Source organism: Silene latifolia, chromosome 10 (genome assembly GCF_048544455.1).
Source record: "Silene latifolia isolate original U9 population chromosome 10, ASM4854445v1, whole genome shotgun sequence".
NCBI classification, from domain to species: Eukaryota; Viridiplantae; Streptophyta; class Magnoliopsida; order Caryophyllales; family Caryophyllaceae; genus Silene; species Silene latifolia.
The window spans coordinates 142,166,645-142,191,694 of NC_133535.1; the positions used below are offsets into that span (position 1 = coordinate 142,166,645).

A 25,050-nucleotide genomic window follows, 5' to 3' on the forward strand; every position below is an offset into this window, starting at 1 on the left:
GAGAAAAAGAAAATGTACGTGTATAAAGTAAACGTATACAACTCATTAAAACAGATAAAGTATAATTTATAAACGTATCACAGGTACGGAAAACTCATATATGTGGTTATTCGGTTAATAAGTATTCCCTCATTTCATTGTTATCCTTTGATTTTGATACAAAGATCAAGGAAGAGAAGGAGACCAATTACTAAAGGACAAGTGAACCAAATTGAGAGTGAATGATCAAATTGTTTATCAAATTCATTATTAAAATAAAAAGAAGAATAATTAACTAAAACAGTCCAAAATAAAGTAGGACAACAAATGACTGTGATAGAAAGATAACAGCTAATTAAGAGTATAATATGCTTTTAGGTCCATTTTACGCCTACAACGAAAGATATTACTCCGTATAAATATTTATAGTCTCAAAGACTTGGATTTCCCTACAAAACTCCCATAACCTGAGATAAACGAAGGCGAGCTAGAAGGCGGTCAATGTCAGAATCAATGGAAAAGGAGGTCTACAACGCAGCAGTGGTAGGCGACGTAACCGTCTTTAGCAACAAAAAAGAAGAGCAATTACTAAGAAAAACGTCCCAAAACAACAATATAATCCACATAGCAGCCCAACACCAGCAAGTCCATTTTATACAAGCAGCTTTCAATAGCCTCCCTAAGACACCAACCTGTGAATCACTAATATGCGACCAGAACCGCCACGGAAACACTCCGCTCCACATTGCGGCCGAGGTTGGAGACGAGGCTGTCGTCCACAAACTTTACGAGTATTTTACTGTGCAATGTGGCAGCGACAGTGTGTTCCCGTGGAGGGTTATGAATAAGTACGGTAACACGCCGGCTCACGTTGCGCTTCTCTACGGAAACGTTTCATTAGCCGTGTATTTGGTTGAGAAGGATGGTTATCTTGCTGGTGTAGTGAATCGTTCTAAGGAGACACTTCTTCATCTTGCTATCCAATACCATGTTTTTGGTAATTCTATTTCTTCCCTTATCCAATACCTTTCATTTACCTTGTTCCATTTGATTTAGATCTCAAATTCATTGTTTTCATTTGACTGATGGTTTGCCATTTACAATTTGTTTGATTTTGAGATTATTGTCGAAGTTTTGAAAGTTGTTTTTACCTTCTACGACCTATTTTGAGATATATATTTGTATTAAGAGTTGATTTTCGCAGTATAAATTTTACTCAATACAGAAAAATTTTACCACGTAAAAGACAAAAAAAGTGTAATTCAATTTAACACCACCTCCTCCACCAGCAACCACCAACAACAACCCTGTTTGCCCTTTTTCACTCTGCCGGCCGTCATCTCATCGGCCACCGGCGAATCTCCGGCGTAATCCCGTCGACGACCTCCTATATTACTCGCCCCCCCTTCATCAAACACCTCACTCCTTCTCGATTCCGACGATCGTCAGAGCCATATCGTCCTCCCAACCGCCCGGAATCTACGCCAGCCCTAACCACCAAACAACACCTTAATAAAACCAAAACCCTTAATAGTCCATAATTCTAATTAATGAACACTAATTTCATGTATAATTTATAATTAACCAACCAAAAACATGTTATATATTCGATTTGTATTGTATAATTGAAGAAATTATGATCGAATTCGGAGGTTGTATGGTTGGAATTTGAGAGAACTTAATTTAGGGGGTATAGTTCAAGGTTATGTAAATGGAAATTAATGTAAAAATTGTATTGAAATGAGTAAAATGTGTACTGTGAAAATAAATTACGTTTGTATATTTATTATTAATTTTTTAGCAAAAGTGGTAATTGAGCCCATTAATTTGTCTAACTGTGATTAGATCAAATCTCAAAGAGAAAATTCAATATATCATATATAAAAAGTGAAAATTGATTATACTTTTTATAAAATATATAGTCAAAATTCAAAAACAAAATTAACAAATGAAATCATAATCGAAATTGAATTAATATCAATTAGAGAAAATTTTAAATTATTTTAAAGAAAAAAAATATTTACATTTTATAAAAAAACTAAATATTTTTCCTAAAATTATTAACAACTAGTTTGAATGCCCGTGCGTTGCAACGGGATAATAAACTTATTTATAATGCAAAAAAAAAACGTTATATGGGTTTAATGTTTACATTCTATGTCTAATTATTGGTTTACATATTATTAAAATATCTCTTTCAAAAAAAAAAAAGATTAATATATACGTGGGTTAACTCTTATTTATAATCATATAATCACCCTACCTTATCCTAATCTTTCGATGTGGGACAATTCTATTATTTATATGTAATATATTCACCAAACTTGGATTATTTTTCTGATGTGGGACAATTCTACTATTTATACGTAATATATATATTCATCAAATCTGCATTATTTTTCATTGTGGGACAAATAACATACTCAGAATTACACTATCTTTTTTCCACTTAGTTCGACATCCAACCAGATCCTGAATACCGAATACGGACAATTGCTACTCATTATATCTAATAGTTATATTTAAATTTAATAATATGATCAAGTACTCTCCATTAATATTTGTACGTTGTTTTTCTTCAAAAAAAAATCATAATTGAGATACGGAAATTTTCCATGGTACCCCTTAATTTTGTCAGATTTTCCATGTTACCCCTACTTTTAAGAATCTGCCTACGATACCCTTGAGGTTCCATTTTTTGCCCATGGTACCCCCTAATGTAAAGGTTATTAAATGGACGTTAAGTTTGATGGCGTGGCAATAAAATAACAATTAAAAAATAATTCCCCCTTTATTGTTTTATTGGTACAAATATCTCTCTCTTTTAAATGAAAATTTAATTAACTATATCATTATAATATTAGAAATTTCTCATGATAACTTTGAACTTTGATAGACTACACATGGTACCCCTAATTTTAAGTTTCTACAAATGGCACCCTTGTGTTCACCTTTTTCTTTCTCAGAATACCATTTGACAACTTCGTCATAAGCCCATTACTCTTATGACTTGGGGACGCCTTTTTCTTTTGTTATCTATTACACAAACACTTCATTATCTAATTCCTAAATCCATATTTTGTTTAATAAACTAACATTTAATACCTAAATAACAAAACACAAATAGCATGGCATGCTCAATTACTCATCTAGTTACTGATCATAGGAGTAATAGCGTTATGAAAAAAAAGTAAACATAAGGGTATTATATGTGGAAACTTAAAATTAGGGGTATTATGTGCAATCTACCAAAATTTGAGGGTATCATGAAAAATTTCCGTTATAGTACTGACCATTTTATCGCTCTTTCTCCCACCTAAAAAAAATGTTACAACTTTAAAAATTTAACATTTAATTCAAGATTATGTTTAAAGTCTCTTATATAATAAGTATACTTTGAGAGATTAATATATTTGGGGTGATACCTAAGTTCCAAGGATAAATCATATTTATAATCATGGGATCACCTCAGCTTATGATAATCTTCTGATTTGGGACAATTCAACTATTTATACGTAGTATATATTTATCACACCTACTTTCTTTTTCAATGTGAGATGAATAACATATTTAAAAGTACACCATATTTTTGAACCTAATTCGACATCCAACCCGATTTAATAATAAGTAAATACTATATTATCTATTAATATTCATACATTTGTTTTCTATTTTTTTTTATCATAATAAAAATATGTGCAAATGATATGAACCTATACTCTAATGATAGAATTTTTTTTAACACAATTCTATTATATTATTTAAACATAGTACTTAAGATACTCAATGATTTTGGGTTGATGCCTAAGTTCCAAGGATGCCTCTTATTTATAATCATGGAATTACCCACCTTATGTTATATTTCGATGTGGGAAAATTCTATTTTTTATATGTAGTATATTTGTCACACCTATATTATTTTTCAATGTGGGACATATAACATAATATGAAATACACCATCTTTAATATGTGCAAATTATATGAAATCTATACATACTCTAATGATAGCATTTCTTACCATGAATCTAATAATATTATTTTCATAATTTTTTTACTGACATTATTTCTTTAGTTTTGTACTCTGTCACGAGACTATCATTAGTAAAACCTTAGTAAAACCTTTAGTTTTGTATTTTTTGATTTTCTTGCTCATGTTCTTAACTCTTTCCCGGGTAGTTCCCAACGATTTCCACTTTATTTTTTATATCATATCGTAGATAATGATTGAAAATCTTAAGAGCTCTTTAAAACAATATTTATGAGACTCAAATTTTTTTGGGTGGATCATAAGTTCCAAATATGCCTCCTATTTATAATCATAGGATCACATCAACTTGTACTAATCTTTCGATGTGGTACAATTCTACTATTTATATGTAGCATATTCACCGCACCTACATTATTTTCCAATGTGGGACAAAACATACTAAAAAGTACACAATTTTACATATTACGAAGTACATCATCTTTAATATGTGCAAAGAATATGAAATCTATACTCTAATGATAGCATTTTTTACCACAAAGCTAATTATATTATTTTCATAATTTTTTAAACGATATTTTTTTGCCAAATGAAATGCAAAAGGTTGATATAAAAATTGAAAATATCACTTGAATATAATTTAGGAAATATACATATTATAATAATTAAAAGATTCTCCACTTTATTTTTTACATTAAAAATTATATTTTCCTAAATTGATTTTTGATGATGTGGACGCTCTCAGATCGCTCGAAAAAACTCTCTTTTATATATATATATATAGATTCTTTAAAAAATATACCGTAAATAAATTTGATTTGCACATACTCTCAAATGTTTGAGGGTAAAATAAGGGTGGTCGACAGTGCGGGTTGGCCTTGCTATCCCGGCCCTGGCCCGTCCGTGATCCGTAGATGAAACCGGCCCGCCTGTCTCGAGCTTGGACCCGGCCCGCCCCGCTCCTATGTGGGTCGGGCCAATGCGGGCTTGGGTCGGGTCTTTCTAACAAAAGCGGCCCATTTGTGTGGGTCGGGCCGGGTCGGGCCAAATACGTGGGCTTATTTAGCAAGCCCAAACCCGGCCCTTATGGGCTAATGCGAGCTTATGGGCTTAAATGGGCTTTTTCGGGCCCTAAATTTACGACTTACCCTTGAAAATAATTAGCGTAATACCTTTAGTTACAACTTTTAAAATATACATAGTGTATAAAATTGTACAAAATATGATGAAATGCATATGAATTTCTCTCTAAAATAAAATAAAGACAAACATCGCCACTTTAGAATGCTTAATCATGCATTCATAAATATGATTTATGTTATGTATACTTTGTTTTATAAATCTAAAAAAATATACTTGAGTTTGTAAAGAGTTGGGTATAACTTTAACGCTACTTTAATATGTTTTATTAGAAAAAAATATTCATTATTAATAAATATGTGCTGGGCCGGGCCAAAATTTGGGCCAAACGCTTGACCCAAACCCGGCCCCAAAATATTTTGGGCCTTTTTAGGCTGGCCCATGGGCTTTTTTGGGCCAAAACTATAGGCCCAAGCCCTTCAAAAAAGCGAGCCGGGCCGGGTAGGGCCAATGGGCTTGGGCCATTTGATTAGCTCTACTGGCCGGTTCCGGGTCCCCAAATGTCGAACTCGGCCCGTCTAAACCCGAACCCGCCCATAAACCCGCCTCACGGGTCACTTTTGACCCGCCCCGCCCCCTTACCCGGGCCGATTCCGAGTCACCCTAATCCTGACCGGCCGCCCCACACTGTTGACCACCCCAAGGGTAAATTGCAACCTTGAAAACGTTTGGGGGCATATTGCACATAACCCCAAATGTTTGGCGACAATTTGCTACTTCCCGGTGTTGTTATTTGTTATTGATGTGATCAGTCAAACTACTATTGATAATTTCTAGTACATTCTAACATGAGAATCACATTAATGTATGGAAATCTCAGATAATAATGGACCTCAAAAATCCGAAACGCAAGCACCTGGAGGGGATCTGTCGCCTATTATAGAATTGCTGCTGAAAATAGACAGTTCAGTCACATGCTGGGAAGATGCAAATGGCGCAACTCCGCTTCATCGAGCCACATCACTCAAACCCGCTTATTGTGTTCCGGTTATTAAAGCCATGCTGGCTAGCTGTCCCGAGGCTGATGAGGTCTATGACGAGGGGTCTGGCCAGACCATATTGCACCGCCTCACAAACCATAAGGTGGCAAGCTACGAGCAAGGCCTAGAGTTGCTACACATCCCACAAGTATATGCTCTTAGAAATATTAAGGACCATCAAGGAGACACACCTTTACACCTTGCTTCCAGGAATCGCGACAATATCATGGTTCAAGTCCTTTTAGCATCTTCCGCAAAACTTTGTATACAGAATATGAGTGGCGTCTCAGCAGGGACTTTGGTACGACAACTTGAAGAGGTAATTTAGTTGATTAATTTCACTCGAGATCAAAGAATTCTATTAATTTCACTGCAGTTCACTTCAATTTACGTTGTACAATTCAACAATTTAATTTCGTATCATTGGTGAAAGTAGATGAGATTTAAGGAGACTACGACAGAAGACAGGAGAAGATTGATGCCAGAAGAACATGAAGCTGCACAAGAAAGAAACATTGCATTCCTTAAGGAGAAACTGGTCTCCTTAGGGACTAATTTCTTGGTCTCACGAACACCCAATGGAGGCAACATCCTTCATCTATTAATGCAATGCAAATTCGATGAAGATGCAATCAACGAAACTGAAGAATTCATCAGACAAGCAATACAAAAAGTACCCTTACTCATCCGTCAAAAGGACTGTAACGGTGATACCCCTATTCATGTTCTTGTGAAAAATAATTATTATTCAGTAAGATTACTGGAGTGTTGTTGTAGTTATTTCGACAAGGTGCGAGAAGAAGCTGGGGATGATGCCAGAGATGGGCTCTACTCCCCACCATGGAGACTGAAAAACAAATGTCTCTGAACAGATTATGTGTTGAGCTTAGGTGAAGCACTTTCTAGAAAGCTGTCACCACCACGCATCACCACCACCACCACCATTTCGACCTTCCCATTCCGCGACTGACGCCCCCTAACGCCACCATCAGCTTCACATTTCTGAAAAATTACGAAACAAATAATTTCTGGAAAAACAGTAAAAATGACACACAACCACATCACAGTCACCCACAACCACACCGTCATCGACTAAGCATGACCAAAGACCAGGACTAACCATAAGCCACCCACGACAAAGCACCATTCAGACGACCCACCAACAACCCATGACCCACCATAAGCCAGCCAGATCTGAAATACAAAAAAAAAAAACAAGACGACCCACGACCACCATGAGACGTGGTGACAACGAGAATCTCGCCGGGGGGTGGAGGCGCGAGGGAGAAAGAACAGAGGAAGAAGAGTTTTTGGTGGAGGGCGGCAGAAGGTGGTAGTGTTGTGGTCGTGAGGTTGTTGTCGTGGGCGAGAAAGAGGAGAGGAATGAAGGTGAGAAAGTGGTGGCGATTTGCGTGGTGACCGAATTTGGTGGTCGGGTTGGGAAGATATGGTGGGGTGGCTGGGTTGGTGTCTTGGTGAGCCGTGGGTGAGGAAGAGAGAATAGAGTTTTCTTTTTAGTTTTATTTTGTTGAGATTTTAGAGAGAAGTGAGTTATAGAGAGAGAGAGAGAGAGAGAGAGAGAGAGAGAGAGAGAGAGAGAGAGAGAGAGAGAGAGAGAGAGAGAGAGAGAGAGAGAGAGAGAGAGAGAGTAGGAGGGTGGGATAATGAGAGGAGATTAGGAGAGGCTGAATGCTTAAGGAGCTTGAATGATTAAAGGAGGTAATTAGACGACATTAATTTGTGGCCATTCATTGAGATGTAATCTCATCCCTCCATTCCCTTCATCCAAAGGCCCTTAAAAGGACTTAAGGACTCATATAATGCAAAGGACTTACTAGAAATATATATATATATATATATATATATATATATATATATATATATATATATATATATATATATATATAATATATATATATATGAGTGAGAGAGGGGGGAGAGAGAGAGAGAGGGAGAGAGAGAGAGAGAGAGAGAGAGAGAGAGAGAGGGGAGGGGGAGAGAGAGAGAGAAACATTAAATAGCTTATAATGACATCTCATTTAAGAACGTTTTACATGTACGATAACTTCCTTCTTATGCTGTGTCGTAATAGTACTTGCGGTCGCCATTGCTTTTTTCTAATTTAACCAAGCCGAGAATGGCCTAAACCTGAACTCGAACTACTCAATCCTACCCGAGCAGACATAAATGACTAAATGTTGAAGCACATCAATGCATGATGCATCAATTTCTTCACAATTTTTTTTTGGCGATATCCGTTACAAGCTTGTAACGGGTCAAATAAAACCCGGTGGGATAGATAAAGACAAATCCTTTATGTTTCTCTAAGCACTTTTACTTTTGTCTTATCTATCCAAGTGGGTGATACTTGACCCGTCACAAACTTGTGACGAATATACCCGACACAAGGTACACTTATTGCAACCCTTTCCCGGGTTGCAAAACGTCGTCGACGTTTTAAAAAAAATCGTCGACGTTTTAAAAAAAATCGTCGACGCTTTTCATAAAAAAGACGATATGTACCCTTTTTTCCTCTCTTTTACTTTCTCTCACCCTCTCTTTCCTTTATACACATTACAACAACCACACCCCCTCCCCCAGTCCCCCGTCACCACCGCTGCCACCACCACACACCCTGCAGCACCGCACCAGCAGTGCGACCACCACGCCCACCTTACCAGCTTTGCTCCTCTCTTTCTCTCTTACTCTCTCTTCTCTTTCCCCATTACAACTCGTCAACGATTAACACGTCGGCTGTCGCACAATCGATTTCAAGATCGAACTCCAGTTTAATCTTACATAGGGCTTAAATCAATTAATGAAAACTATACTTTGCCTAATTGATAATAACAAGCATATGAGCTAATTATATTTCTGGTAAAGAAAATAAGAGAACTTGGAATAACGATATCGAAAAAGAATTCAACGATGTATACGAATGACTTTACATCTGCTTGCATAAACTCACGGTTCATTATCTTTCCTGGAAAGACTTTACTGAATTCCAAATTTCAGCCCCATACTATGCACTTTCTTTGTTATGAACTTTGAATATCAACGTTGGTAAGGGGCTTGAACGTTGAATCTCAACGTTGGCGTGGGTGCTTGACGTAGGGCTTCAACGTTGGTACATGGCTCCAACGTGGAGGTTCAACGTCGATCATGGCTAGTGACGTTGAAGTTGGACGTTTATGGTGGTGGGTGACGTTGATGGCGGACGTTGATGGTGGTCAGTGACGTAGAAGTTTTGTATAAAATGGTGGTTTCATCTTTAGTTTAGGGCGATGATTGATCATCTTTAGTCGATTGATTTATCTTTAGTTATAAGCCCATACGAAGTTATACGTCCAAGTTCTAGCCCAAGTTGATTGAATTTATTTTACACTTTTTTTTCTTAATTAAGAAAACTAATAAAATGGTGGAGAAATTTAGCAATTTGATTTCCGAGTTGTTAATTTACCGATGAATGGGCGTCCTATATTGATTTCGATCATGATAATGTTGTATTTTTTCTTCTTAAATTTGTTAGGTTACCTTGGTTTTGGGAGGATTTGGGAGAGAAGAGAGTAGAGAAAGAGAGAGAGCGCAAGGGTAGTAGTGGTCTTTTCTTTAAAAAAACGTCGACGATTCGTTATAAAATGTCGACGACCTTTTATAAACGCCTTTCTTATCGGCTTATCCATGCCCTAAAATTTCTAGGCTAGTGTTGGTTCACCAAATGCAACCTCGCAATTATATAAGGCGACATATACGTACAACAGAAAACGAATGAGCAGAGAATTTCAAAAAGAATGTTGAAAAGAAAGCCTAGCAAAATAGAAGTAAAAATAGAAGACAAAGAAGAACTCCAACTCCTCCTTCAATCTCGTTTCACTACTCCTCCTACAAACACCACCAACACAAACACGACATTATTACAACACTTTGAACAATCCACTTCCAAATCCCAACGCATTGGTCTCTCTTCCCCTTAATCTTCTCCCCCTTTTTCTTTCTACCAAGGTTAGTTCTTTATTATGGTTATTATTTCCGTCTCGATCATTTGTTTACGTTTTTTTATTCTTTGCGTGGAGACGGAGGGAGTTATTTGTGAATCTGTGAATTAAAGAATGTGACTTTTCGTGCTTTTGTGTGTTTCCCATTTTAAAGATTCGATCTTTTATGCCTTTACTTTATTAAAGTAGTTGATTTGTGCTATGATTCTTTAAAAGTTTGATTCTTTGATCATCTGGTTAAAACCTAGGAAGAGAAAGGTGCAATCTTTGTTGGTTTTGATCTAAACCCATTTCAAAGTTTTGATCTTTAGGTATGTCTTTAAAAAAACCCAATTTCCCTTGATTGAGAAAAAAAAGGTAGAAAATTGGATATTTGAATTAATCCCAATTTGATTTGGGGTCGGATAACATGAATTATCATACGAAACCGATTACAACAATGTGTTTTGATATTGGGATTTATGGGGAATTAGCTAATTTGTGTTTTACCTTATACTGAGTTGGGGTTTTGGGGAAGATAATCAAAAAATGAAAGAAGTTCAGAAAAGTTGAGAAGATTACTGTTTATGAATTGGGATTAATGTTCTTATATGTTTTGGTTGATTTTTGTGGCGAATATTTGTCAGAGTTTTGATGTTTTAATTACATTTCAGGTGATAATATGGAGGTGGAAGTGAAGTTGAGGCTACCAGATTCCAAGGCACATCAATCTCTGTCTACTGTACTCTCTCCGTTTCACAAACAAACCCACTTTCAGCATAATGTCTTCTTTGATGGTGCTGCCGGCGAGCTGTCCTCTCGTCGTGCAGTCCTCCGTCTTCGCTTTTATGGAGAGGATTCTGCTACGGCAAAACGGTGTGTTGTGTCCCTCAAGGCTAAGGCATTGTTAGTTGATGGGGTTAGCAGGGTAGAGGAGGATGAGGAGGAAATTGACCCAGATTGGGCAAGAGAGATTTGGGCCAATCCGAATCTTATTGGGTCTGTGGAATCGAGGATTTTGAAGAGAGTGAGGGATGAATTTGGGATCAAGGCTGAAGAAAATGATAGTGATGGTGGAAAGTATGTTTGTTTAGGAGGGTTTAAGAATGTGAGAGGAGTTTATGAGTGGAATAGTTTGACTTTGGAGTTAGATGAGACGCTTTTTGATTTTGGGACTTTGTATGAGGTTGAATGTGAGAGTGCTGAACCTGATAAGGCAAAGGAGTTGATCGAAGGGCTGTTGAAGCAATCTGAGATTCCTTATACCTATTCCGCAAAGTCTAAGTTTGCGATTTTTATATCTGGGAAACTTCCAGAGTGAGTGTTCCTTTTTCATGGTTAGCTATTTGTTTGATTATGCTTCATGTTATTTAGAGATGCTTTGTATTTACGTTGATGAATGCGTGGGTGTGATTGTTTTGATTGTGTGTTTTTCTAGGTCTTGTAATGTACTGCTAGGTATTGCTGGTTATGACTTATGAAACATTTTTCCTCTCACTTATACAGTTGTATGTATGCCTTTTGATAATTGACGTAGTTCCAGCAAATTAGGCAGTTTCAAAATGATACAGAATGAGTGCGTTGAACTTAACCAAGAAAATGCCATGAAAAATAAGTCAAGTATCGGTGTTGGGACTTTCCTGTGATTCTGTAGTATAGCTTAGGGAGTTTGTTGGATAATTAGTTTTGGAATTTCCGTCGTTCTGTCTACCACCGCCACCACCACCTTACTAGGCTACCGTTGGCTCAATCCCCCATCTTATATTTCTTTCAAAATCATAGCATTAACCTCCTACCAGCTTCAGCTTCTCTCTACCGAGTCTGTTCCTCTCTTTACCACTATTTGCTGCCATTTACTGAGCACAACCGCTTCGCCACTGCCAGTTTAGCGCTCAAAACTAGGTTGTCTCATAGATGTGGCAACTATTTCTCAGAAAAGTTGCGAATATTTGGTTTGTTGAGTGGCTGTTTCTTCCAGCTCGCTCCCTTTGTTCAGTAGAGGTTTGGTATGTCATTTCTTGTATTGATTTAGGCGTTTCTTGAGGGTGACATATTTGGCTCATTGTATTGTTTGAGTGATTGTTGAGGTCTCTGTGGTTGTGGTTTTGCTCAATAAGAATGACAGAAATCGAAGTTCAAACTTTTTCCTCAAATACTTGTTGGTTAGATAATCAATAGAAATATGGTTCTGTAACCCCGAAGATTCACTTCGGGGTTAACTGGAGACATTGGTTTTTAAAATTGTGCATCAAACTTAAGGATTCAGAGTTTACTGTCTTACTGCCTAGTAATTAATTCTCCTGTTGATCGCTGGAATTTTTTTTTAAGATGCATTTCTTTTAGCTGCAAATTTGGTCAATCTTGATGAAATAACTATGGTAGCTGTTGATGATGGTCGCAAGCTTGAATGTAATCGTTTCTGTTTTCTTTGATCTTTATGGCTTTAGGGTTCGTTGAGTTTGTGTTTTTCTTGGTCAATGTTTTATAATAGCATAACAATCGATATTGGGCTACGATTTATTGAAATACAAATCCCCTTCTATGAACATAGATATATCTTTAGCTTAATAGCATTCTGTGACTATTTGTGATATTGCAGGGTTGCTTGCGACTAATTACCCAAGAAATACAAATATCACGGCGGAGAAGTCTCTCGCTCAAGGACCATCTTGTCCATGGATATTCTGGGATGTAGTCCAAATAAGGGTTGTTTATGTGTTGATGTTAACAAGAAACTATATTCTTCGCAATAGTTAAGATTCTAATGTACGGACTACTTTTCTATTTTCGGCTTCTTATTTCTGTTTTGCAATACAAAGTTCCAAGTATTACCATTTTCTTAGCACTACGTCTACGGGCAGATTCATCAGTTGCTGAATTGGTGCCAACATCGGTTTTGACCTATTTATTGTACATTTGGTCGTGACCCATGACCGCCCTTGAGTTTAAAGTGTAAATTATCAAATAGAGACGAACATAAACTAGCTATACCTATAAACTGTTTGCAAGTTCAAACGTTAGTTTGTCTTCATTATGACAGGCAGTCGGTTTATCACTAAAACGAATTCAAATACCACATGATAATACTCTAGTAGCGACAAGTTTTGAGGTTGTCCCTGAACAACTTGTTTTACCAAATTTTAACTTTAAAACGGAAATATCCTTTTTAAACAAGTATTCCTATCCCAAAATATGGCCCATTTGCCAGGCCTAGAGGGATGGATACTAGCGAATCGAGACTTGATATGGAGCTCTCAGTACCAAAACTAAGCTCGTGTCTTAATCGAGAAGAACTCTTGATACGAAAATGATTTTAACGAGTCTACAATATCCAAAATGACCGACCATACTACTACAACGTAATCACAACAACAATCAGCTGATACTTAAGCTACAAATGTAAGTCCTATCTTGATACCTGGACTGGAATCCAAACACACATTTCCTAAATTAGAAGTGCAAATAAGTAAAACCCTCGAGAAACGTACACCTCACTTCCTCTTCTTTACAGGTGGCTGCTCGTCTTCATCATCCTCTTCCTCATCCTCCTCGTCGTCATCATCATCGTCCCCATCCTCATCATTGTCGTCATCATCATCATCATCATCACTTCCTCCATTACCATTGGCTTGGGCATCTTCCTCGGGATCTCCACCCTCATCGTCTTCATCATCATCTCCACCTTCTCCACCTGAGAAATCCTCATCATCATCGTCATCTTGATCATCTGCACCATCCTCATCATCTTCATCATCGTCCTCCGTGTCACTAGCATCCTTGTTCTCAGGACCTGGCTTTTCTACCTTGTGGAGCTCCTCTACAGGAAACCTGTATAGTAGCCAAGCAAACAACATCAACACCCTTTAACATACGGAGTATATAACAACGAAAATCTAATATACACGACAAGTATAAGATACCTGTTCTGGATAGCAGTCAGTTCCACACTCCCCAACAAAGCGCCAGTCTGAAACCGATTCAAAGTTTCCTTGTTAATTAAGATATTATACTCGGAGAAAAAAACACTGCAATTAACAACAAGCTCTACCATCCAACAAAGATACTAAAACTCTCTCGAAACCAAAAAAAGGTGGGACTACACATGTAATACTTCGTATAAAAGAAACTGTTACAAACTCGTTTCAATCCATGCCATTCTACTTGGTCAACTAGGATACTGATAAAGAAGGAGATTTGAGAGGAAAGTGTCTATCAAGAATAAACGGGGAGTTTCTATTACAAACTTTCAATTTGCCGTCAAATCCAGGGTAATGTACTGTTACAGAAACACGGAATGTATGCGAATCCTTGACAACCTCCACCATAAGTGGAAAAATCTGTGAAACCCCCACTCAAAAACACAGGCTATGAATAAAATGTTTCTTGCTAGTCCAAAACAACAGTAACTCGCAAGTCACAAGTTTAGTAAAGTTTAAATACATGCTATAATGACTGTCACCTTATAGGGCACAAGCTTTAAATCTACCAACCAAGGGAAACTTAAAGTGGATAAATGAATTGAGCTACCCCGTGACACCCGAGTGGTCAATGGTTCTAAACGAGACACTAGATCAAAAATTAGAGTCGAAGAAGAAAGAACAAGCACATACTCCAAAACTTCATAAGAGAGATGTTGTCCATTAAGAAACTCAGAAACGAAGCAGATATTGATACACTATACTACAAAAAATTTGAATTTCAAACCGGACCAATCCCAGACCTTAGCTATAAATTAAGCACTAAAAAAGTAAAAACAATCAAGTGAGAGCCAACAATTAAACACAAGTAGTTGGGACCATTAACTTTAGTATGATTAGCTGATTTTTAATGACATCTTTGGCAATTTTACAATCCAGGAAAACCAAAAGACACATGAATTTAAAACATTGCAATTTGGCAATCTTCAACCATTACGCACAAAGCAGATACTAACATTTACTCTTCGACAAATTACGCACAAAGCTGATACTAACATTCACCCTTCAACAAATTCAGTTCAGTTTCAAGACCCATTTTACACATGATGGTAAACTAATTTACATCCCCAATCTTAAGACTAATTGCCTACAAAAGGCTACTCAAAGGCTAGAAAACTGAACTAATATTACACCATCAAATAAATCAATAATTTATCAACAAGACGAAATTAACTTATACAATGGAAGAGACACAACAAGCAAAAAAACCCACAAAGTCACTCAAGAGCAGAACAATAAAACCCTTCAGGAAAAAAAAAATATAAATACTCCCTCCGTCTCAGTCATTTATTTACTTTTGATTAAAATAACCCGCATAAATGACTGTAACGGAGGGAGGAAACCATCAACAAATCCACCAAAGGAGCAAACTTTAAACAAACAATGATATGAATGAAAGACAAAAGCAAAAACAGACTAAAACCCATCAAAAACAGAGAAAATTATAAAAACACAGTCAATGAAAAAGAAAGGAACCAACTTTAAGCAAATATTAGCACCATTAACTAAAAACACAGAGAAAATTCAACTTATATATGAAAATTAAAGGGAAAAAAAGCTGTATAAAGAAGATAAGAGGTAAATAAATGAAACAATACCAAAAGAAAGAGGCAAGCAAGAGATTTCCCAGCAAGCAAAAGGGAGTCTAGAGCACAGTAAGTCACAAGTTTTTGCATTTGTTGAGAGCTGTTTAACTCAACCTCCATTGTTGTAAACCCTGCACACTTAAAATATGGGAAAATGAGAAAAATAAGAAGGAATATGCCAAAAAAAACAAGGAAAGTGAAAAGAAAAAGGGGAAATTAGGGTTTTGAAAAAGGAAAGACCTGGAGAGGAGAGAGATGCCACAATGTTTGGAATAGAGAGAGAGAAAGAGGGAATGATTTCAAGTTTCAACTCCAAGTGTGGACTGTGGAATGCACAACACACACCCCTAATACTGTGGAAGTTTAGGGTTTTGTTGTTGGACTATAGGTTACATTTGGATTAGGAGGTTAGGGGCTTAGGGCCTTCTTTAACTATGTTTTTTTTTATCAAATAAGCAACAAGGTAGTACAAATAAAACTTGATAAACGGGTCATTTTAGTTGGGTCCGAGTTGGGTTAATTTCGGTCTGTCGTACGTTTGGATTTAGTTCGATTTGAGTCTGGGTTTAGGTCTGTATCGGGTATGTTGTTGCGGGTTATTTCGAATCGAGTTAGTTCGAGTCAGTGGTTAAATTACCTATTTATGAATTATGTTTGATAACTGATTTTTCATTTTAAAGTAGATACTACTACGAGTAATCATTTCAAATCATTTTAGGACCATTCGAGGTGTGTATAGTCAGTTCATTTTCTAATCCGCTCATTTTGGGTTAGCAAAGCTCGGGTCAAGTCAATTTTCAGTTTGGTGTTATTCAAGTTCTGCAATCCAGGTCAAATATGGGTCGAGTTGTATGGTCATTCGAGTTCTCCAGTTAGTGGTGTTGCATTTACAGATCGGGTTGGGTAATTTAAGTTTCTGCAATTTGGGTCGTTTTCTTTGTCAATTGTAACAACCCCCATATACCAAGGTGCCTTACCAAGACCACCTAGCGCATGAGAATGCTACCATCTCAGTTACCCGAGAAATAGTAATCAAAGTACATCCAGAAACGTACTTTAAGTAAATAAGTTTAAAGTGATTACATCAAAACCAACTGTCAAATAAGATACAATTGTTCCAAAACCAAAATCCAACTAAAGTAACAAATGTTATGACCAAACAACGGAAGACTACGACTCTGACTCGTGGTGACTCTATCCCCAACTAGATCCTGCGCATATCCAAGGTATACCAATTGTTCACCATCCCCGAATGGATCACCACAATTTTCAAAACATTTAAACGGGGTCAGTTACTGCATAAACAATATAAGACAATACAACAGACAGTTACACAATCACAATCCTCCAACTCCGTCACATCACCAAACATCTAACTACACACTAAAGTGTGTAGCCCTGCCAGAATATTCATCGCAATAGATATTCTACACCGCCAGTGGGAGACCGCAAACTTTCCCACATAAGCCCGCTCATCTCCATCGAGCGAATAACCCATGTCCATTAATGTGCACATCTCTCTTGTGACGGGAACCACAAGGGGCGAATCAAGGGCGTGAAGCCACTCCCGCAAGTGACTCCACTCAGCCGAGGGCGCACCTCGGGAACCACAAACAAACAACCAACCACAATATCAATGTAAACAATGCCAAAAACCAATTACTATATAATCAACATGCCAATCATTCAACAACCATCTTATAACATTTACACAATAACTGATAAGAAAAACCGTACCTGAAATTAAATCACGAATTATCAATCACAAGCAGCGGATCAAAAGTCGTCCCCTACGAAATCACCTCCTATAATCAAATAATCATATAATGACAATAACATCAACAATCCCAATAACCCTCAAATCACCTAATTAGGGTTTAAACAATATTAATCAAATGACATAAAAACAGTACCAAGATCTTACCCACAATACGACGATCACAACGGTATAAAAAACTCCGAAATCCGACGACCCTAGCCCTTTGATTTGATAGCAATACGAGAAGAGAAATTGACGTTGCTTGTTTTCTTTTGTAAAAAGTTTAGAGATAAGAGTAAAAGGTAAAAGAACTAACGAATTCACTTTATATAACTTTTCATTCGTTGCTATCAAACCCGGATGAAAACTCGTATAACCCGACATACTCGATCGAGTAACTAAGGTACTCGATCGAGTATCGCCTACTCGATCGAGTACCCATCAGGCAGAACGTACTCCATAATGCAAAACTAACTTACTCGACAGAGTAAGCCCTACTCAATAGAGTACCCAATAGCTCATAAATCTGAGATATTACACCAATCTCACTCATTCTAAGTTGAAGAAAATTGTGCTCGAAACAAAAAATTTGGTTGATCAATAATCATAACAAATTACAATATCGTTTGCCATATAAGGGATTTTCAGGGGTGTTTGGTTCATTCGTTAAAGGTACGAGGTATGGGGTTTGGATTTGACTGAGCCAAACTCATACCAAGTGTTTATTTGGTAAATTTGGGGGTTTCATATCCATACCTTAGATCCATGAGGTATAATAAACAAAAATGTGAAAATAAATATTATGGTATATTGTAAAGGGTTTTTTTATGTCAGAAACTACCTTTTATTTAATTTAGGGTCATTTGTGAACAACTACATTTCATTTTATTTTTGGCTTTCAACTACCTTTCATTTCTTCATTTTGCGAAAGACTGCCACAAATCCACTCCCGGCGAAAAAAAAGTCAACTTTCCGGCGTTGACTTGCTTTTTTCTCCCTTCTTCACACATATAACCCATATTTCTCCTTTTGTTCACCAAACAAAATTCGAAAAAGCTCTTCTCCATGCCCAACACCTTATCAAAAGTTTGTTCAAAGCAATACCAACGCATTAACCATCTCAATCTCCATCTTCATCTCCGTCGTCATCTTTACTACCACTTTCGCCTTCACCCTTACATTTCAACAACCTTATAGACTACTCATGATTCATCAACCTATTGTCCATCTAAGTCATAATAAAGTATCTTCTTTCTCTCTTCATGCTAAGATGGTGGGTATACGAAAACTAATGAGATAGTAGCACACAAGTGATCCTAAGAGTGAATCCATGATTATTTCCGAATAGTTAACACTAGGAGTTAATTTTGCGAACAAAGCGATAAACAGATCATTATTTGTTGTTGAAGAATTACTTACCGTTACTTACCATGTTAAGATTAATATCAATGATGCTTTTGTTTCGGCGATTAGGACTTTGATTCGGGTAAGAGATAGACAAATTGAGATGATTAATAATGGGTTTAATCAAATCTTTATCATTGATTATTAGGGTTATGAAGTAAAGAGTAAGATTCAACATGAAATGGTAAGTCAACGTCGAAAAGTTGACTTTTTTGCCGAAAGTGGATTTTTGGTAGTCTTTCGCAAAATGAAGAAATGAAAGGTAGTTGAAAGCCAAAAATAAAATGAAAGGTAGTTGTTCACAAATGACCCTAAACAAAAGGTAGTTTCTGACAAAAAACCCTATTGTAAATGAAAAATTTTATATAATTATTTTTGATTAAATCTTTATTTTCATATTTTGATATGTTAAAATTATTATTTAAAATATCGGATTTTACATATTTCAATTTTAACTTAGATTCAAACTCATACCGCTTACAATTGAAACAAACACGGGGTATGAGGAATGAAGTTCCAACCTCATACTACTCAGGTATGATTCCTCATTCCAAACTCATGCCCATGCGCGAAACAAATGCGAGTAAGAGGATTATACATCTGATGTACTACCTCTAATTCTATAGTTTCTGAGCATTATAATAAAGTTTTTAAGTTTTGTTTAAAAGTTTATGAGTTTCACTATGAAGTTTCTGAGTTTATTCACTTAAACATTACGCTCTAAAAAATTATAATAAAACTCAAAAACATTACATATAAGTTTAGTTAAATTTGAGTTTTGACGGAAAAAATATTAAAATTTAAATTATAAACTTTATTATGCTCAAAAAAATACATATATGCTCAAAAACAAATAAAATTTAAGGTAATAAGCTCAAAAAAAATACATATATGCTCAAAAAATAAAAAAATTGGAGGTAGTACATCCGATGTATGTTCATTTTTCTCAAACAAATGCCCCCTTAAAGTCACACAGAGTAACTCCAATTTTCGCAAAGTACACAAATTCTTATTTAAAGTTACAACCATTGTAAATGAGAATAATTTACAACATAGGTGTAAATTCAAACCAACACTTTTTTTTTGGATGATCGTGCATATCACCCATGGACAGTTCTAAATAATGATTCACGTCAACCGACCTCAATCATTTTGGGATTAAGGCTTTGATGTTGTTGTTGTTGTTGTTGTATCGTGCATACCATCCCTTCATTGTAACTTACAACGCTTATAAACAAGACTTTAGTACACAAATATGGTGATTGCAATTTGCAAGTATTAAAATGTGGCACTTCTTGTTTGTTAAGAAGATTAACCTATTTCATCATTTTGAATGAGAGAGGACAGTGAAAGCTATCAGATTTGAACCACTTCAATAGATTTGTACTAGATTATGCAATGTTATTGACCTCAAACCACAATGATAAATACCACTAGTACATGAAGAGAAAAAAGGGTTTATGATGATGATATCTTCTATATTGATAGCAATTTCCTAAGTCATTTGTCAAAATATTACACCGTAACATTTATCATTCGTCCGTTATAATCATATAATAGCTTGAAAATTTATAAATAAAGCCCAAAACTTTCCAAATCTATAAATACTCCGTATTGAATTGGGAAAGGAACATGAACCTACATCTTGCTTGATCAGTAATAACTTCAATGCCCCTACTAGCTCTAGACAAGTGCCATTCCCTCCGGATTTACATGTACGCATCTGTGACACTGTAAATTCTCATATTCATCGTACAAAACATTTACGCTGTAGACCGATCTGTATCAATGTCTGCAACTTCAAACCGGTATTCCAAGCCTGGCGTCACTGTGACTTCAGTGTCATGCTGACTATCTTCTTCTCCTACCGTCTCTTTTTCATCTTTGGGGAGCACATTGCAATTGATGGTGTGCCAAATTGGTCGTTCTTCCCGGAAAAGCCTGCACAGTCACGCAAATGTTGATCTTGAAACCGCACAACGCAACAAAATCGAAGGGGGAATCCTGGGACAGAGTAGTGGCATTTCCAGAAAAATTGTCTTTATGGAAATCCTTTTAAAAAATTTGGAGTATATTGCTACAAAATTTGGACAAGGAGTAATTTTGTTGATTTTAGCATAGAAAGGCAAAAAGGTACCCAAAGAATTAAGCTTTTTAGTGTCCCGAGACCATGGATGTTAAAACATGCTTCCACCCCTCGGTTAAGAGAGAGAGAGAGACTCACGGATGACTGCAGAGCATTGAAGAGTGAACCGTGAGTGCATATTTGCAGGTGGCTAACTCTGTAATGGAGCTAATCATGGGTTTGCCCTCAGAACACACAAATCTAGCCTGCAGGAGAAGAAAAACAAAAATATTTAGGCACAAGGAAAGCAGAAGAAGCCAGGCGGACCAGCATATACTCTTCGTACCTCTGTCTCTCGGGGTTGATTAGTGAGGTCACAGTTCGTTCCATTAGTGTACTGATGAGCATGATATCTGCACATGTTAAGTCATCAGTAATAAAGTTCAAAATGCATTCCTGTAATCTTGCAACCACAGAGCTAACTTTTAAGCCTTTGAAAGGAGCTATGTTTATACTTACGAATCCAGTTTGAAGCTGCTATTTTATTAAACATTCTCATAATTTTTGCTTAAAACAAAATGTTTGGGTGTCATATCCAAATCCAAGTGCCCACTGGCACGCACGGGTATGCGGGATAATATGAAGGGTTGAAGTATCAGAGGATATGAGTATACCTACGGGAAGCATCTTTTGAATGTGGATCTTTCAGTATAGAAACGTCGGAGAGATTTTGGTTGTATGCTTCCGTTGCTTCAGGATCATAAGCTCCTAGGACAAACTCTTGAATAATCTGCATAGAAAGTTTATTTATGTTGGTAAAAAACGTAAAATCCATTAAGAAAAGGATACATGCAGAACACTAAGAGACTAATCATAATCTACCTTATTTTCCTCCAAATGAAGCTGACGTAGTTTCTTCTTGTAGCAAAATTCGTAAGTCCACCAACCCTCTAGCTGCAGAAGGAAAAGTAGATAACTATTTACAAGAATGCCAATTACCTATAATTTATCAAACAAACTTTGAGCCACGGGGAATCGATGAACTAAGAGAACATGCATGAAGAACAATACTAACCCTGAAAAGGCATTGCTCATCGAGTGCCGAAAGTAGCTCATCTGCTGTCTTCACTTTCATCTGCTTCTCACTTTCCATAATCATGCTACTGGTGTTATATTGGCTGACTGGCTTTCCACTTTTGGGTTTTTCAACCTTGGGTAGAAAGCATAGATGATTCTTTCCATTTTCATCTGGCATGAAGACCGACTCTTGGGCATCATCCTGTGCAACAATGTGAAAATCCTCATACACGTTATGCACAATTCATGCTGACCCAGACAAACCCAATCGATCATACTGGTGTTCTAGAAGGAAGATTTTGGAATACAATGGTTAATAACTTAATACTCCGTATTAGAATTTTGCGGGCAAGATTAAATGCAAGTTGAAAACTTTTCACCTGAAATATATCTTAACATCATCCTAGTGACTAATGTTAGCAAATTTTTAAAAAGCACAAGTCACATCATCTTTTTATTTTCGTCTGATATCTAAAATATCGGCAAATTGCTTAGGACATAGGGTTTAGTTGCCTGCCATAGACTCTCTAATCTTAGGCAAAAGCCACCATTTCAGACATAAATTCTTGCATTCCTGTGCACTAGACTCCATTAGGTAACTAGAGAGATCAAATATGAATAATGGAAAATATTTGCACCTACGTTATCAACAGTAGACACAGACACACAGTTACATCCATGCTAAGAACCTCATTTCTCGATGCACATGAATTCTACAAATATATAATGCCAACTATCTACACTTATTAGCTCTGATGTTTTAAGAAACTAATTGCGATAAAAAAAAAATTAAAGATAAATCAATAGAAATTCAAAATTCAAAGAAGCATTGATTAGATTCTTCTGGCTGATGGTGGATGCCTGATGTTTTGTAATGTCTAATGTTCAAGAAAGAATAAAAAATGTATGAAGGACTGAAGGTCGGGAAGCACATGATCTAATAACAACATTCACAAGTGTCACAAATTAAAAATGTGTGTTCAAGTTGCTTACAGGAATATATGGGGACTCTTCCGGATGGAATTCAATCTTAAATTTTGGTTCACGTGAACGCCGAATAGAGCCACCTGAAAACAGTGACAGAACTAGTGTGTACAGTAACTTTGAAGGTGCATAGCTAGCAAGGCCTTGTGAACAATGAGCAACCTTGGAAAGGAAAACTCTTAAATTATGTCAATGGGTACTAAAGCCTAGTGATCATTTAATCCTGTATAAAGTGGAAGAATGAAAGAAACATACGGAGTAGTCTTAACCCTGCCACTCCAAAGAGTATGTTCTTAATGTCAAAAGATAAATACTTGAAAGAAAGTCATTGAGGAACCATTGGTAGAAAAGGCGAGTAAATAAGTACTCGCAGTACATTGTACACCGTGGTTATAAACTTATAATGTCAAATAAAAGCAGTTCTCGAGGAACCATGTATACAGAAACTCAAGTAGCACGTAAAAGAGAGTCTTGAAAGTGTACACATGGAATGGGAATAGCTATGTACATTTAGTTATCAAGCGTGTTCTTAAGAGCTAAGACCGCCATGGCCACCACAAGCAACAAAACTTAATCTCACTTAGCATCCAACACATAATTGCGAAAAATATCCATACTCTCAGCAAGTATCCAACATTCAGAATATCCTTTTCCTTGAATAGATGATCTGGCAGTAACATTTTAAGCTTAAGACATGTTCTCTAATCTTTAAGCAATCTTTAATAAAACACCCATGATTAGCATACATATAGTACATTCACTCTAAGCTAGCATCGAACTCGAACAGTCCCCAAAAGTATCATATTCTTCAATAACGATAATACTTAAGGAAACATTTCCAAAGCCATTTCACGTCACCAATCAAGGCCTAAAATTATGATGAATTATGAACTAAACTGCAACAAATAAACCAAATGTAGAAGGGAGATGTGCATGTAAGATCATTTCTCCAACATCAAAAAACCTCTAGCACTCACCACAAGAACCACATTCTTCGTTACAGACACAAAACGAGCAAAATACACCTTAACTGTGACAAATAACTCAACAAACAATGGAGAAGCTCAGCAAAATTCATGTCTCCAATATCGAAATACCTCTAGCACACCCTTAAAGAACCACAGTCGACAATATCAAACAAAACTCAAAACTTCACCCATCAATGGCTATGATCATGATCCAACTAAGAATTAAAACACAACGTAGAATCTTGAGGCTCTAATCAACTAATTTCTCCAAAATAATCCTACCAAATTACTCTTAACCTAAAACCAAGTCCACATTCTCTTTTCAAAAAAATCGATTTTTGAACAAATAATTCATATTACAACAACAAGAAGGTTATCCCAGTTGTGTCCTAGAGTCAGGATCCTCTCCATTTCCGCTCTCCACTACCTAATCAATAGGCAAGATTTAATCTTAAACAAATCTACTCCCTCTCCATTTCCTCTCTCTACTACCTAATTTATTCTAAACCGTTGATTCGACAATGAACCCTGAGTATCCTAATTCAGTATGTCAAGGCCCCGTAAATTGCGAGGTAAGGGGGGTCGGATGTACACCAGCTAACCATGATCACAAACACTAACAGTAATAACAAATTACAATAACAAGTAAAATATCAACAAAAAAACATAAAGATTGAAACTTTATAACGAAGTAGAGCATAATATAAAAAATTACCAAGCCGGGTAGTGATAATTTGATCAGCAGAAACTTTCTGGGCTAACAAACAGTAAGAAAAACATGCAATTATCAAATATATAAATGAAAATAACCTCATTTTTTAACTATTTTGGGACAATTATACACTAATTTTTTTGTGGGGAATTGGAAGAGAAGGGTAGAAAGATACGATCTTGGGAATGGAAGGAAGATGGGTCCGAATTGGTTTGATGGGTTGGTGTGTAACAGAGTTTATAGTCGGGTACGGGTCAACTGGTCATGCCACGGATTACCACGTCACTTGGACCAATCAAAACTTTAGTTTTGCCTTTCTTTTTTATTTATTTTTTTTAATTTACTCACGTACCATTTTTTCGATTTTTTTATTGGTTCAAATGAGCGTACAATGTCGTAGGCTAAGTAGCAAAAAACGGATACGGATACATGACACGACATCCCATGAAATTTAGGACAC

General features: G+C 36.5%; 3 protein-coding genes across 6 annotated transcripts; 1 reads left to right on the forward strand and 2 right to left on the reverse strand.

Annotated features, from left to right (window-relative positions):
• Window positions 1-372: 372 nt before the first annotated feature.
• Window positions 373-12,900, forward strand: LOC141606102 (triphosphate tunnel metalloenzyme 3). Of its 4 annotated transcripts, XM_074425109.1 has the most exons (5): window positions 373-976; window positions 5,925-6,403; window positions 6,521-6,791; window positions 10,733-11,375; window positions 12,658-12,900. In XM_074425109.1, exons 1-5 carry the CDS (start codon window positions 481-483, stop codon window positions 12,671-12,673), a joined length of 1,905 nt encoding a protein of 634 aa, XP_074281210.1. In that variant the 5' UTR covers window positions 373-480; the 3' UTR covers window positions 12,674-12,900. The 4 variants fall into 4 exon arrangements, with proteins under 4 accessions (XP_074281210.1, XP_074281212.1, XP_074281213.1 ...); XM_074425111.1 differs by lacking the exons at window positions 5,925-6,403; window positions 6,521-6,791 and having other exon boundaries at window positions 419-976; XM_074425112.1 differs by lacking the exons at window positions 373-976; window positions 5,925-6,403; window positions 6,521-6,791 and adding an exon at window positions 9,847-10,086.
• Window positions 12,901-13,333: 433 nt separating this feature from the next.
• On the reverse strand, window positions 13,334-16,052 carry LOC141606103 (uncharacterized). Its single transcript, XM_074425114.1, has 4 exons — window positions 15,862-16,052; window positions 15,634-15,752; window positions 13,979-14,025; window positions 13,334-13,886 (listed from the first exon to the last, which is right to left on the reverse strand). The coding sequence occupies exons 2-4, from the start codon at window positions 15,739-15,741 to the stop codon at window positions 13,550-13,552; spliced, it is 492 nt and encodes a 163-aa protein (XP_074281215.1). The 5' UTR covers window positions 15,742-15,752; window positions 15,862-16,052; the 3' UTR covers window positions 13,334-13,549.
• Window positions 16,053-20,241: 4,189 nt separating this feature from the next.
• LOC141606092 (protein OS-9 homolog) lies at window positions 20,242-24,808 on the reverse strand. The gene is made up of 8 exons (XM_074425089.1): window positions 24,594-24,808; window positions 22,920-22,993; window positions 21,925-22,128; window positions 21,732-21,803; window positions 21,524-21,639; window positions 21,196-21,262; window positions 21,009-21,115; window positions 20,242-20,725 (listed from the first exon to the last, which is right to left on the reverse strand). The coding sequence occupies exons 1-8, from the start codon at window positions 24,691-24,693 to the stop codon at window positions 20,548-20,550; spliced, it is 918 nt and encodes a 305-aa protein (XP_074281190.1). The 5' UTR covers window positions 24,694-24,808; the 3' UTR covers window positions 20,242-20,547.
• Window positions 24,809-25,050: the final 242 nt, after the last annotated feature.